We start from the raw sequence: 12,453 nt of genomic DNA, 5'->3' as shown, positions 1-12,453 counted from the left end.
GCATCTGTTATTTTTAGAATTTTCTCCCCTCTCCACTCCCTTTCATCACCCATTCTGAAATTATTCACCTGGCCCCCTTTCTGATTCTCCTTCCGCCTGTTTTTTCTCCTCTTCCCAGGATCCTTTCTTTAATCGGCAATAAACAGATCGGGAACACGATACCTGAGCACGAGTCAAACTTTCAAACCTACAACACATAATTAAAAAAACGAATACCACCTACCTCTTATAGAGTGTTTTTCATCAGTAGAACACAAAGTGCTTTGCAAAGGAAGGTAAGACTCATTATTCCCATTTTACAGATGAGGAAATGACTTGCCCAAGGTCATCCAATAGGCCAGTGGAAGAGACAAGAAATAGAACCCAGGTGTGCTGAGTTCCAATCCAGCATTCTAATACTCTCTGCCAAACAGCCTTCCATTTGAGTGGGCTAAGCGTTAAGCAAAGTGAGGTCACCCATCTCTAGTCCGCACACAGCATAAATCAGAGCTGAAGCAGGAGAGCAACCTGACTTTCCATCATTTTACCCAACTCTTCCTCTGCGTGGTCACGGTGCTAAACTTGACAATTCTGGACCAGGCCACTGAGAGCACAAGGCATTTTGAGAAAACGAGTGAAGTCTACCTCATGCTCTCACCCTCAGATAGCATCTAACCATTTTGCCTTAATGACTCCTGTGTTTATTTCTTGGTTATTTACACCTGATGCCAATCCACACATCCCACCTCCAAGTGACCTCCAAAGAGTTAGGAAATTCCCCATTTGTTCCAGAGAAGTCTGAAAGAGAAGAGTCAGGTCACAGGGACCTTTTTGCTGCCCAGTGTGTGTCTTCTCTCCCACACTGGCTCTGGCAACTCCCTCTGCTTTCCAACTCATGATATTTTCTTGCATGGTTCGGTTGTTGGTGACTTCTGCTTTGCCTGGCACCCAGTTGTGCTTCCACTCATGTTTCATGTGCTATGCAGGCCGTGGAAAAGCGAGGGAAGAGAAGGAATCGGAGCATCAGAGGGAGCTCCGCAAAGCCAGTGCCAGTGAGATTTCTGGGGACCTCAGGGGAGTGGGGAAAGAGGAAGATGAAACGAGAGGCGGGCATGGGAAGAGAAGCGTGAAGCATGGTGGGAAGTGGAGGAAAGAGAAGGAGGTGTGACTGACAGAGGAATTGCTGCCCGCAGCTTATCCAGGTCCTGTCAGTGGTGTGGGTGTGTCCACATCACCAGCCCACTCCTCTCCAGGAGTCACTCGGATCCTCATTGCTCTTCTCTGCCAGGGATGCATGGCTAGAGAAGGGAGCCAAATGCTGGACAGGGGAGCTCTCTGTTTCACACACACAAGGGAGCACTAATCATGGGTGAGACGGGCATACCGGCAATAAGCAGCTCTCCTACACTGCAAGCCAAGTCAGGGGTGAGGAAGAGAAGATCTGGGCTGAATATAGGAGGAAAAGCAAAGCAGCAGATAAATTCCAGATCTCAGCCTAGTCCCGGACAGTTCCCTCCTCCCGGAGCACTAAGCTAATCTCCCTTAAGCCTGAGGCTAAAACAGAAGTCTGGCTGTCATGCCAAGCCACCCAAGCCCAAAAGATCACTCAAATTGAGCTAAAAATCTCAGAACAGCCTTTTGAGAGATGTCCTGTTACCTCTGCCTCTGCACTAGCCAAAAATACAGTGACTGCAGCCTCTTTTGTAGTACTTGGGTGCTTCTGTTTCCAGCCAAAACCAAGTTCAGAGGGACACAAAAATAAACAGTTAAACCCAATTTTTCTGAATCACAACCGAAGTTCACTTCAGATGCAGCAGCGAATGGAGATTCGGAGAGGTTTTTACTTCTTCTGATTCAGTTCTGCTATCTCTAAAAGGAAGAGCAGGGCCAAGTCAAGGAAGATAACTGGCCGAGCCCTACTCATAGGAGTATAAAAAGTCGCAATTTTAGCCTCATCTTTTCCAAACCCTTTTCAGGAGTACATAGCAAAACTCAGACTAGCTCAGACTTCTGCATCGTTCCACTATTAAAAGCCTGCTGCCAAAAGACTTCTATTTTTTGCAGCGCTGGTCAAGTGACCTTTTGCAGTGCTGTTTGTGTTGACACACAGCATCTCTTGGCTCTCTCCAGAATAGTTTCTTCTCAACTTCTTCCTTCATCTAGTGCTGGACCCAATGGGGACCCATCCACTGACTTCAAGAGGCTTTGGATCAGGCCCCCCCCACACAACGTGATTCTGCTCTCCTAGCAGTGTAAATCTGGAATAATGCCACTGAAATCGATGAAGTTAAACTGGTGTAAAATCAGCATAAGTAAAAGCAGAATTGGGCCCATGGTAGGTGGATTAGGTGCCAAATCACCACTCCTGGAGAGTGAACAGATGCAAAGAGCAAAGGAATAACATTCACAGAGATTAACCACAATCCAGGTTTATTCCCAATTTCTCTGTCTCCCTTTGCAATTGGGATGGGGTTTCCTTCAGCCATTTTCCTGTTGTGTCATGATGGAATGTAATATTTTAACACAAGGCCATTGTGTTACATCAATACATGGCAACGTTGCTTCAAGCTGTCATTGTGGTGAAATGGTGAAAAATCTGAAAGAAACCATTCACATAAAATAAATAGTCTCTCCAAACTGTCCAAAGTACCCAGGTTTCCTTTGCTTTCACAATCCAGTAAAATGTAACTGCGTTAAGATCTAGTTACAGGAGAGCTGTGTTGAAAACTCAAGTCTTCCAACCAATGTGAAGAGACGTCACAAGTGAATGCTCACTTTAAAATCATGCGGCTAAAATAGAGAATGACCGCGCTCCTCTTCCAGGCTAGAGGAGCCTTGAGAGACAGCGTTTGCTCAGCATTACAAGGTGCCAGGGACTGCAAAACACTGTAGCACAATACACAAAGATGCCATGTGTGATGCCCAGGATCAACTGAGCTGAGACGAATCAATGCTGCTGAAATGTCACCGACTCTCCCAGCTAGTCAAGTCTTTTGTTCTTTCTGTTTATTCAACAGACTGTCCAGCTATTTGGAGACTTGGAAGGCCACAGCTTTCCTCAAGATTCCAAAGCAAGAATGCAGTTCTTTTGGCAGGAGGCTGTTGTTTAATTATCTATGACTCTGAGCTATCCAAAACTCAGCACTCAAGAGGGAAGGGGAAGAGGGGTGTTGTTCTGATGGTTTTGGTTGGGATTCAGATATTACCAAAATCCTTTGATTACCTTCTAAATGGGACGCAGGCTACATCTTGGCACTGGACTTCTCATGCATCCACCTCCATGCTAACAATGTCAGACGATCCACAGGGCTAGCCACTAGCATGCTATGTTCTCTGGCTGAAATCTCAACTCATCCCTCTTAACTTCAGTTCAGGTCACAACCTTGAAGGCTGCAAATCCAAGAGTTCTTTAATGGGACAGCATGGCAGTTTTGTCCATCTATAGACAAATTACAGCCAAGCTTAAAAGGGGTGGAAAGGGACCCCGGCAGCTCCTTCTCTCATTAGTGCTCTCATGCAGAAGGCAAATACAATGCTGCTGCCAGCACTTACGAAACATCTGTGCACTGAGCTGTTAGTGCTGCTACATGTGAACTCACTGCCACCATTGTCCACGAAGGGCACTCCTCTGTCTTAATCCAGTTTCACATCTGCCTATCAACATCGACTCCAATGCAGTTGCACTCTTGGCTTGGGACTTCCAAAGGATCCTAAGGGACTTAGGCACCCAACTCCTCCTTTGATTTACAGTAGTTTAACTGAGCCCAGCACCAGGCTCATTCCGTCCATTAGCCTATGCAAGCATAATTGCACAAACCAGCTCTCCTCAGGCACGGCACCTTCCTTACTAATCTAATGGTGCTTTCGCTGCAAGTGCCTTAAGTGAGTCCTAGATTTTCATTTTCTGGTGAGTGAGGCATATGAACTGCTGACAGTGCTGGTTGCAACAGCCAGACAAAGTCAATGGGCGTCTGTCACTTGGGTTTCCCTGAGCTTTAAATCACACCCATTGTGGGTAGTTAAAAGAGGAGAGTCATCTTTCCTCTTATAACACCTCCTGCTCTTCACTGCCAGGGAACGCACAGCCTGCCTGGACTTACTGCTTCAAAAACAATTATTCAGCTCATCTTTGAATCGAAAACAGAATCTTCCCTTACACCATGACCATTGTTTTCACTTGAGGAATTCAACTCCCTGGAATGTTTTTCTTATTTTCCTCATGGTGAAATACAACCCCACATATCTTTGAGGGAGTTCCAGAAAGCGTCGCTCATTTCACTTCACTTCACCTCAGACACAATTCCCCAATTATCAGCAAATCATGTGTTGTCCGCAAAACCATCCCATCCTCCTCCCCCGCCACCCGGGAGATTCCCTGAATTCCTATGACAGATCACTGATAACTATTAGCTACACAAGCATTAGGGAGATCAAGCACTATATCTAACAAATAGGAATGGGCTGTCACAGAAAGAACCAAAGATCAAAGGGAATTAACTGACTCTGCTTATGGGAGCTATTTTTATGATGCTTGGTGGGTATCTTCATAAATGATCTGGAGGATTGTGTGGACTGCACCCTCAGCAAGTTTGCAGATGACACTAAACTGGGAGGACAGGTAGATACGCTGGAGGGTAGAGATAGAATACAGAGGGCCCTAGACAAATTAGAGGATTGGGCCAAAAGAAATCTGATGAGGTTCAACAAGGACAAGTGCAGAGTCCTGCACTTAGGACAGAAGAATCCCATGCACCGCTACAGAGTAGGGACCGAATGGCTCAGCAGCAGTTCTGCAGAGAAGGACCTAGGGGTTACAGTGGACGAGAAGCTGGATAGGAGTCAACAGTGTGGCCTTGTTGCCAAGAAGGCCAATGGCATTTTGGGATGTATATGTAGGGGCACTGCCAGCAGATCGAGGGACGTGATCGTTCCCCTCTATTCGACATTGGTGAGGCCTCATCTGGAGTACTGTGTCTAGTTTTGAGCCCCATACTACAAGAAGGATGTGGAAAAATTGGAAAGAGTCCAGCGGAGGGCAACAAAAATGATTAGGGGACTGGAACACATGACTTATGAGGAGAGGCTGAGGGAACTGGGGATGTTTAGTCTATGGAAGAGAAGAATGAGGGAGTATTTGATAGCTGCTCTCAACTTTCTGAAAGGGGGTTCCAAAGAGGATGGATCTAGACTGTTCTCAGTGGTAGCTGATTACAGAACAAGGAGTAATGGTCTCAAGTTGCAGTGTGGGAGGTTTAGGTTGGATATTAGGAAAAACTTTTTCACTAGGAAGGTGGTGAAACACTGGAAAGCGTTACCTAGGGAGGTGGTGGAATCTCCTTCCTTAGATATTTTTAAGGTTAGGCTTGACAAAGCCCTGGCTGGGATTATTTAGTTGGGGATTGGTCCTGCTTTGAGCAGGGGGTTGGACTAGATGACCTCCTGAGGTCCCTTCCAACCGTGATATTCTATGATACACATTAAAACAATTTAACCAAAACCACAATACTGAATTCCACCTGTGAAAGGTTTTCAACACTGTGTGGTACATCAAATCCTCCTAATATTTTGGAAAAGGAAAAAAGGAGGAATACAGATTTGAACAACACACACGTGAACCATTGTGTATTAGCACAGTGGATGAAAAATATGGAACAGCAGATCAATGCAAAGTAGGTGGAGAGCCTAACGCTGATATACGGAGTTCTCATCCAGTTACATCAGCAAATATAATGTGAGACTTAGCGCTAATACATTAGCGTGCTAATACATGGAGTTATTCTGGAATAGCTAGCGCACTTCAAATTCACACACTACCTTAATCTGAATTACCTTCAAGTGTCGACAATCCCTAATAGACAAATCTGCAAACAGAAGCCGCCACTCATCCTGAGCAAAATTCACTCCTGTGCAGCGGGCCAGCACACATGCACCACATTAAGACTCACTTAAGGCTTATTTTAAAAAGTGAAGAAAGACCAATATGGTGCCTAGACCTTAGGAAGGGCCTCCATATCTGAGTAAGAGATGTGTACGTTCGAACTGGAATAGCCCATACACTCTTCTATTTGCTACTGTTGAAGCAGTGAAGTGAAAGAGGGATTTGGAGAGATGGGAGCAGCAGAGAAGTAGTAAAAAGAATTGAAAGACTAAAGAGAAGAATTATGGGAGACAATTACAAAAGGACAGCCTCAAATCTCAGATCTCTGCCCTTTTTCATTGAGTTGGATTGCTTCTGATTTAGATTTTGTAACACAGGAAATACACAAGCTGTTCCTCCATCTTGTATACTGACTGTATGGATGGAGTTTCTTCTGTGTGTTTTAATATTGGAACTCACACTCAGAACCTATTTGCCTTCGGAGGTTAAATTCACTGCTGATTTACATCCCATTGTTACAGAGCTGAATCCAGTATAAATTTGCCCTCATACTTCTTGAATGCAAAGAATAAAACCCTAGGGGTTCAGATGGACACTTTCTGATCAAGAGTAATGAGCTGCTGTCAAGAGTAATGAGCTGCTAACATTAACCATCGTTTACAAATACAGCCACAGTCCAACTGTGGGTTGAATGTGGAAGTTTGCTTTAGGCTTTTTGTCCTTAATGGTATCACATACCAGTCTGATTACATCAGCTGATCTTTGGTTCTGTTCTAGTGGCAAGTGTCTACATGGCAAAATATATATATATATAAACCCAGCACCACCCGCACACGGGGCACTAATTGGTCCTCTTGTTATCAGCCTCCGCAGAGACACTGAACAATGGAAACTGAAGGAACCTCCCAGCTGAAGGTATGTCTGCCTAGCAATAGGGAAGTGCAACTGCAGCATGGGTAGGCATGCCCAAACTAGCTTTGACCAAGCTTCTTGCTGCAAGCAACAGTGCTGCAGCTGCCCGTATTTTTAGTGAGCTAGCTCGGGTATGCCTACACGTACTGTCCAAATGGCAGTGTAGACGTACTCTAAGAGGTGGCCATTACTGAACCGGGCTGCGCAATATGAGTGGGGTAGTTTGGTGAAGTAATGTATGCGTTGTTTTTGCTCATGCTGCACCTGTTTGGTGGATTGTCCTTTCAGCACCTCTCCCCAGCACGAAAGTCACTATTTTTTCCTTTCAAACATGTTCCATGTGCTTACCTTGGCTTCCAGAGTGTTTAGCCTCTCAGTCATATCAGTTAGTCTTGTGCAGTTCATGCATTCTAGAAAAGAGAAGGGGTACAACAAGTGTTTTATTAATTTATTTGAACAGCTCTAAATCTGCAGTGTCCCCGCACGCTGTATCCATGCAAACGTGTGGATTTCACAAGACTAAGAAATAATGCTTATGGGGCAATTATAGACCCAAAAAAAAAAATTAAATATTAAACACCAAGGCACAAGTTCGGGGCCACAGCCATGCGAAATGTAAACGAAATCTACGTAAGTTCTGAAGCTGCTAAGAGGTGTGGAATGTTCGAATGAGTTCCTGAGATGTAGCAATAGGCAGACTGTAGATGAGGAGGTCAATGCTGCATGATCAATAGTCACATGGCTTCACAATGTATCACATGGCTGGCATCTGCACATAGAATACATACACCCCCTGCAGCTATCAAATATCTACAGCGTTGCAAGCGTGCACCGCTCACACTTCAAAAGCTGCTTCTGTTCTGAGAGAGATGGATGATTTTAGGGGCATTCCCCCGTTTTAAGTATAGGGAATCCCCTTCCACCTGGAAGAAATCCAGCCTCAGCATGGGGGAGATGCACCAGATTAACTTTTGGCATCTGTGAAAAAGTGTGACCACTGTATGTACACACACACTCATCTGTGCCTACAAGGGGCCTAGTTCGAAGTCCATGAAGCCAACGGAAATACTCTCATTGCCTTTAGCAGGTGCTGGGTCAGGCACCAGATCTGAAGCAGCCCTAGGTAGCACTCACAAGGTGATTCATATCTCACTTTACTGTATAGGAGCCACTAAGCACTTGATGACAACCACCAGCTTTTCTACTGCGTGTATTCTAAAGAACAAACAGAAACATAAGGGGCTGCGAGTGTGATTTAAAATGATTGCCTGATCTAAAGAACATCACGTATCTAAACTTCGTGACTGCATTTACCCCTAGTTTTCATTTCAATAATTTCTTAGAATTTTTGGTTGTGTTTTGCTGAACAATGCTTTCTGTTGAAACGGTGACTATTTTAAGTGCTATACAGGCTCTCCCTCCCGCCCCTGGGTGAACTGGGATCTGGGGAGACTCTGCCCCTATAGGGTAGGGAATGGGGGAGGTCTTCTCCCAGACCCTGTGTGAGCAGGCGTACTAAATGGGGGGTGGGGCAAATGAGAACAACCCACCGAGATGAACAAAGCAGTTCACTCTCAGAGCTATTGTTTCAGGCTGTATCCATGGGGTCATCTTCAGCTGAGAGTGTCTTTGGTCAGGGTTTTAACCTCCATCACCCACTTTCCCAGAAGTTGGCAGCAACTCTGTGTTTTACATTACAGGCTACTAGAAAGTCTCCCAATCCCTCTGGAGAACAGATTAGCTCATTCACATGTGTCAGCTTCTACAATGTAGCAGTTTTAAAAGGAAAAAGTGAGCCGAGCAATGTGGAATATTATAGATAATCAACTGGTTACTGTACCTCGTTATGAATCAGTTGCTACTCTCACATCCCTCATTCCAAAACAAATACAGAAATAAATCTGCCGTTTTCGGCTCACTGAGGGCCTGATCCATTGACGTCCATAAATTTGTTAGTCTCCAAGATGACACAAGTACTCCTTTTATTTTTGCGGATACAGACTAACACGGCTGCTACTCTGAAACCTGGATTATTATTATTATTAATTACTTGTATGGTAGCATGGAGAAACCTCAGTTATGGAGCAGAACCCCCCTGTGGTAGGTGCTGTATACAACACAGAACAAAAACTGGTCCCTGCTCCAAAGAGCTTACAATCTAAGCACATGCAGCAGGTCCTAAGAGCAATGAATCTCCAAACGCACTTCCTAAGAAGTTCTTCCTCTTTGGTCTATTAGTGCCACTGAAATTCTGCAGTGGGATTTTTAAAGCTGTTTAAACTCCCATTGGCCCCTTAATTTCTAACAGCCACCTGCCAACTGAACATCTGACTTCTCAGGCAGATTTGATTTCAAGAATTTCATTACAACTCCGTATTGAAAGGGACTTTTTTTTGGGGGGGGGGGGAGGTTTGTCAACAGGACATACCTTTTTAATTTTTTCTTCTCAGCAATAAATCTTGGGCAACGTTTTTTTTTCCTGGCACAAACTGGCTCATGCATATGTGAATGCCTTAAATGTGTTATTACAAAATGGAACAGAACGGGCAAGGCTTGTTTGGTTCGGAACTGTTTGTGGTGTGTAAAGCAGGAATGATCTGTGTGTAGATTGGCTACATGCTTTTTATCTTGCTCATCCACACAGGAAGAAACAATTGAACAAACCCATCATTTCACAGAGCCAAAAAGGTTACCAGATGCATTACAGAACAAATAAAATAAGGAGCCCTATTCTCCCCTTTCCCTGCCCAAAGATACTATTAACTCCCATTGATTTCCGTGGGACTGACTTGTACTGTCTGAAATTCACTCCTGTGCGGAAGAGGAGATGGATGTACCACCTGAAAATTCATCTGGTACATGGGGCTCATACTGCCCCTCTGTGCATGGTTCAATTTCATCAAATTGATGGGGGAGAATCAGGTTTATAATCTGTGCCAGAGGAGTTTACAAACTGTAGTCCTGATTCTGCAATTAAATATATTTGTGCAGAGCTCACGGAGACTCTCTGACTCCACATTAGCACATCTATTTGCTGGGCATGAGGTTCATTTTCGAACTGACACAAGGAGTGATTATAATTAATGACATGGTGGGATGGGGATGAGGAAGCAGAAGAGTTACAGTAATAAGATCATGCAGGCATTTGGTTATGGTTTGCGTCCACCGACGCGCCCACCAAAGAAATGTAATGTTAATTAATGAAAACCAGGACAAATCAAGAAAGATTTACAATACAATACGTAGTTCTCAAAGAATACAGTGTTATTTGTTAAACTTAATAGTTACTTTACTTTGGCGCAGAGGATCTTGAGCTGTTCCTACAAAGGAGCAAGGGAAGGTCAGCAGCTCTTATGTCATAAGTTGCTGAGAGGGAGCTCGACATGGGTCTGAACCCCCTGAACTGTACGAAAGTTCAGATCTGTGTGCAAACTTTATCTCCAACCCACTTCTCAGGATGCACAAAGCAGCAACTTATGCTGCAAAGGCAAATTGTTCTACAAATGCAAAATGGCAAACCCTTGTGTTATAACTAAGCAGTGATGTTTAGTTCATCAACAAACAGACCGTGCTTTCAAAAAATGAAATGCTAGATAAATGCTAAGGATTATTATTACTACACATACACTCAAAACATACTTTGATGAAACAAAACAGCAAGACAGCTTCTAGTACTCTAGTCTAATATTGAATAGGTTTACTACCGGGGGACTATATCTGGTCCTTAGGATGGGTTGGGGGAGGCGGAATGGGAGGAATCAAGCGAATACATATTTTCTGTATCCACTTACTATGAAATTAAGTATTTAGAGAGTCTGATCCAAAAAACTCATTGAATCCAAAAATGGAGCCCATAAGGTCGAGTTTTCTGATCAGAGAGAATGCCTTTTGCATTATTAAAACCAGCTAGGAGGATTTCACATCATCATTTCACATACAATGAATTCAGTGTTGAGGCAAATCTTACATGCTCTCTGAACTGGAATTCCTGAAGAGACTCCTTCCAGATCTGCATAAATTCATCATCTGTTGCAGCATAGTACCATCGTTTATTTCCCTCGTATTCCTAGTTGGTGTATTAGGTGTGGGGGGTTTTCAGCTAAATCTTGAGTAAGGAGTTGTGATTTCACTGTACGAAGCCCAACTTCAAAACACATGGTTGGATTTGTTTTAGAAATATTCCAGGAGGGAGGATAAATGATTGAGATAACGAACATTATACTGTAGCAGAGTATCCCATGACACCTAGTCTGTCTCCATAATGTCTTAACATTCTTATTCCAATACCCCACTCCTTATGCACCATTCGCTCCCCCCCTCACCGTATGTACGCGCGTGCAAAATAATGCTACATGATGGAAAGAAATGACATAACATATCAGACGCAGGATAGGATCAGCATTTCTCAGGAAACGGAAATGTAACAGATCACAGAGTCCGTACCCCTGGGGCAAGATATAAACCTGCTGGTTTTGATCTAAAAAGATTGCTACACTTGATCCTAGATAAAAGGGTGTGGGCCAGACCTTCAGCTAGTGTAGACTGGTGTCTCTCTCTCAATTTCAAAGGAGCTATGCCATGTGGCGTTTGCTATTCCCTCTTTACACACCTCAGACAGCATAAGCATCAGCATAATTTTATAATGATTATTTAAAAATATACACATTTTAACTGTTCAGTGCTTCCAGCCTCGCAAATTGGAGAGCTCCTCACCTCACTAAAAGCAAACACAATGGACCCCTCTCGGTTATGACCAGTTTAAACCCACGCTTTACACCAGTGGAAGTGAGAGGACAGTCAGGCCAGTGATTACAAAAGGGACCACAACTGTGCAAAAAGAAAACTTCCCAGTGTCTCTGACTCAGTTTTTGGTCCCTACAGCATGCACGCAGATACAGACACTAAAGGCCAAGTGCAAATCGGCATAAGTCCATTAAAGTCAGTGGATCAAGGCCCCGGGTTTCTGCCCTGAAGGATTACTCCAAAGTGGATATTTGGGGTACAGTAAATGGAGTGTGAGAAAATTCCAGAGTCGTGGACTCTTCATTGAAAACAAATAGTCTTGAGAGAACAGGAAATAAGAGGATTCTATCTCTCAACAAGCAGCAGCTCCAAAGTTGCAGACTTTAGTTTCCAAAATGTCAGTATGGTCCAGGGCACTGCACACTAGTCGGGGCAGGAGAGAGGTGCTGGGAGACTTAGGCAGTTCCCAACCTGTCTCCAGTCTTTTATAGGGCCCTGGCGAAGTCACTTCCCATCTCTGTGCCTCCATTTCACCATCTGTAAAATCAGGGCAATGATACTGGCCTCCCTTTCTAAAGTGCTTTAAAACCTGTGGATGGAAAGTGCTCTGCAAGTGCAAAGTATTCCTGTTCACATAATTAGTCTCTTGGCTTCAGTTGTACTACTTCCATGAGTAAGGATTTGTCTCTAGATAATTATACTCATCATGTACACTGCGCTTTTCATAGCTCTCTCAGTGCTCTCCAAAAGATGGAAAAAATAATTATCCCCAATTTAGAGATGGCAAGCCTGAGCCACTGGCAGGCCCCAGAGTGTCAGTGTGAACAGGTCTGGGAATAGAACCAGGACTCCACTGGCTTTTACTACAGTATGAAATGATTATTAAGTGCTTTGATTCAGACCACAGCTGGTGTGTGATCAGCCTTAATAATCTTACACTT

The 12,453-nt window shown here is 44.0% G+C and overlaps 1 protein-coding gene across 3 annotated transcripts in view; it reads right to left on the bottom strand.

Moving 5' to 3' along the window:
* COL26A1 (collagen type XXVI alpha 1 chain) overlaps window positions 1-12,453 on the bottom strand; it is a 221,080-nt gene that overhangs the window by 50,525 nt on the left and 158,102 nt on the right. For all 3 annotated transcript variants that reach the window (XM_073315529.2, XM_073315531.2, XM_073315530.2), the window contains exon 4: window positions 7,118-7,179. In XM_073315529.2, the coding sequence (XP_073171630.1) occupies window positions 7,118-7,179 (62 nt within the window). The remainder of the gene's footprint in view (window positions 1-7,117; window positions 7,180-12,453) is intronic.

Source organism: Lepidochelys kempii, chromosome 17 (assembly GCF_965140285.1).
Source record: "Lepidochelys kempii isolate rLepKem1 chromosome 17, rLepKem1.hap1, whole genome shotgun sequence".
NCBI classification, from domain to species: domain Eukaryota; kingdom Metazoa; phylum Chordata; order Testudines; family Cheloniidae; genus Lepidochelys; species Lepidochelys kempii.
Note: the sequence above shows the minus strand (reverse complement) of the source record. Positions and strands in the feature narration are given on the sequence as shown.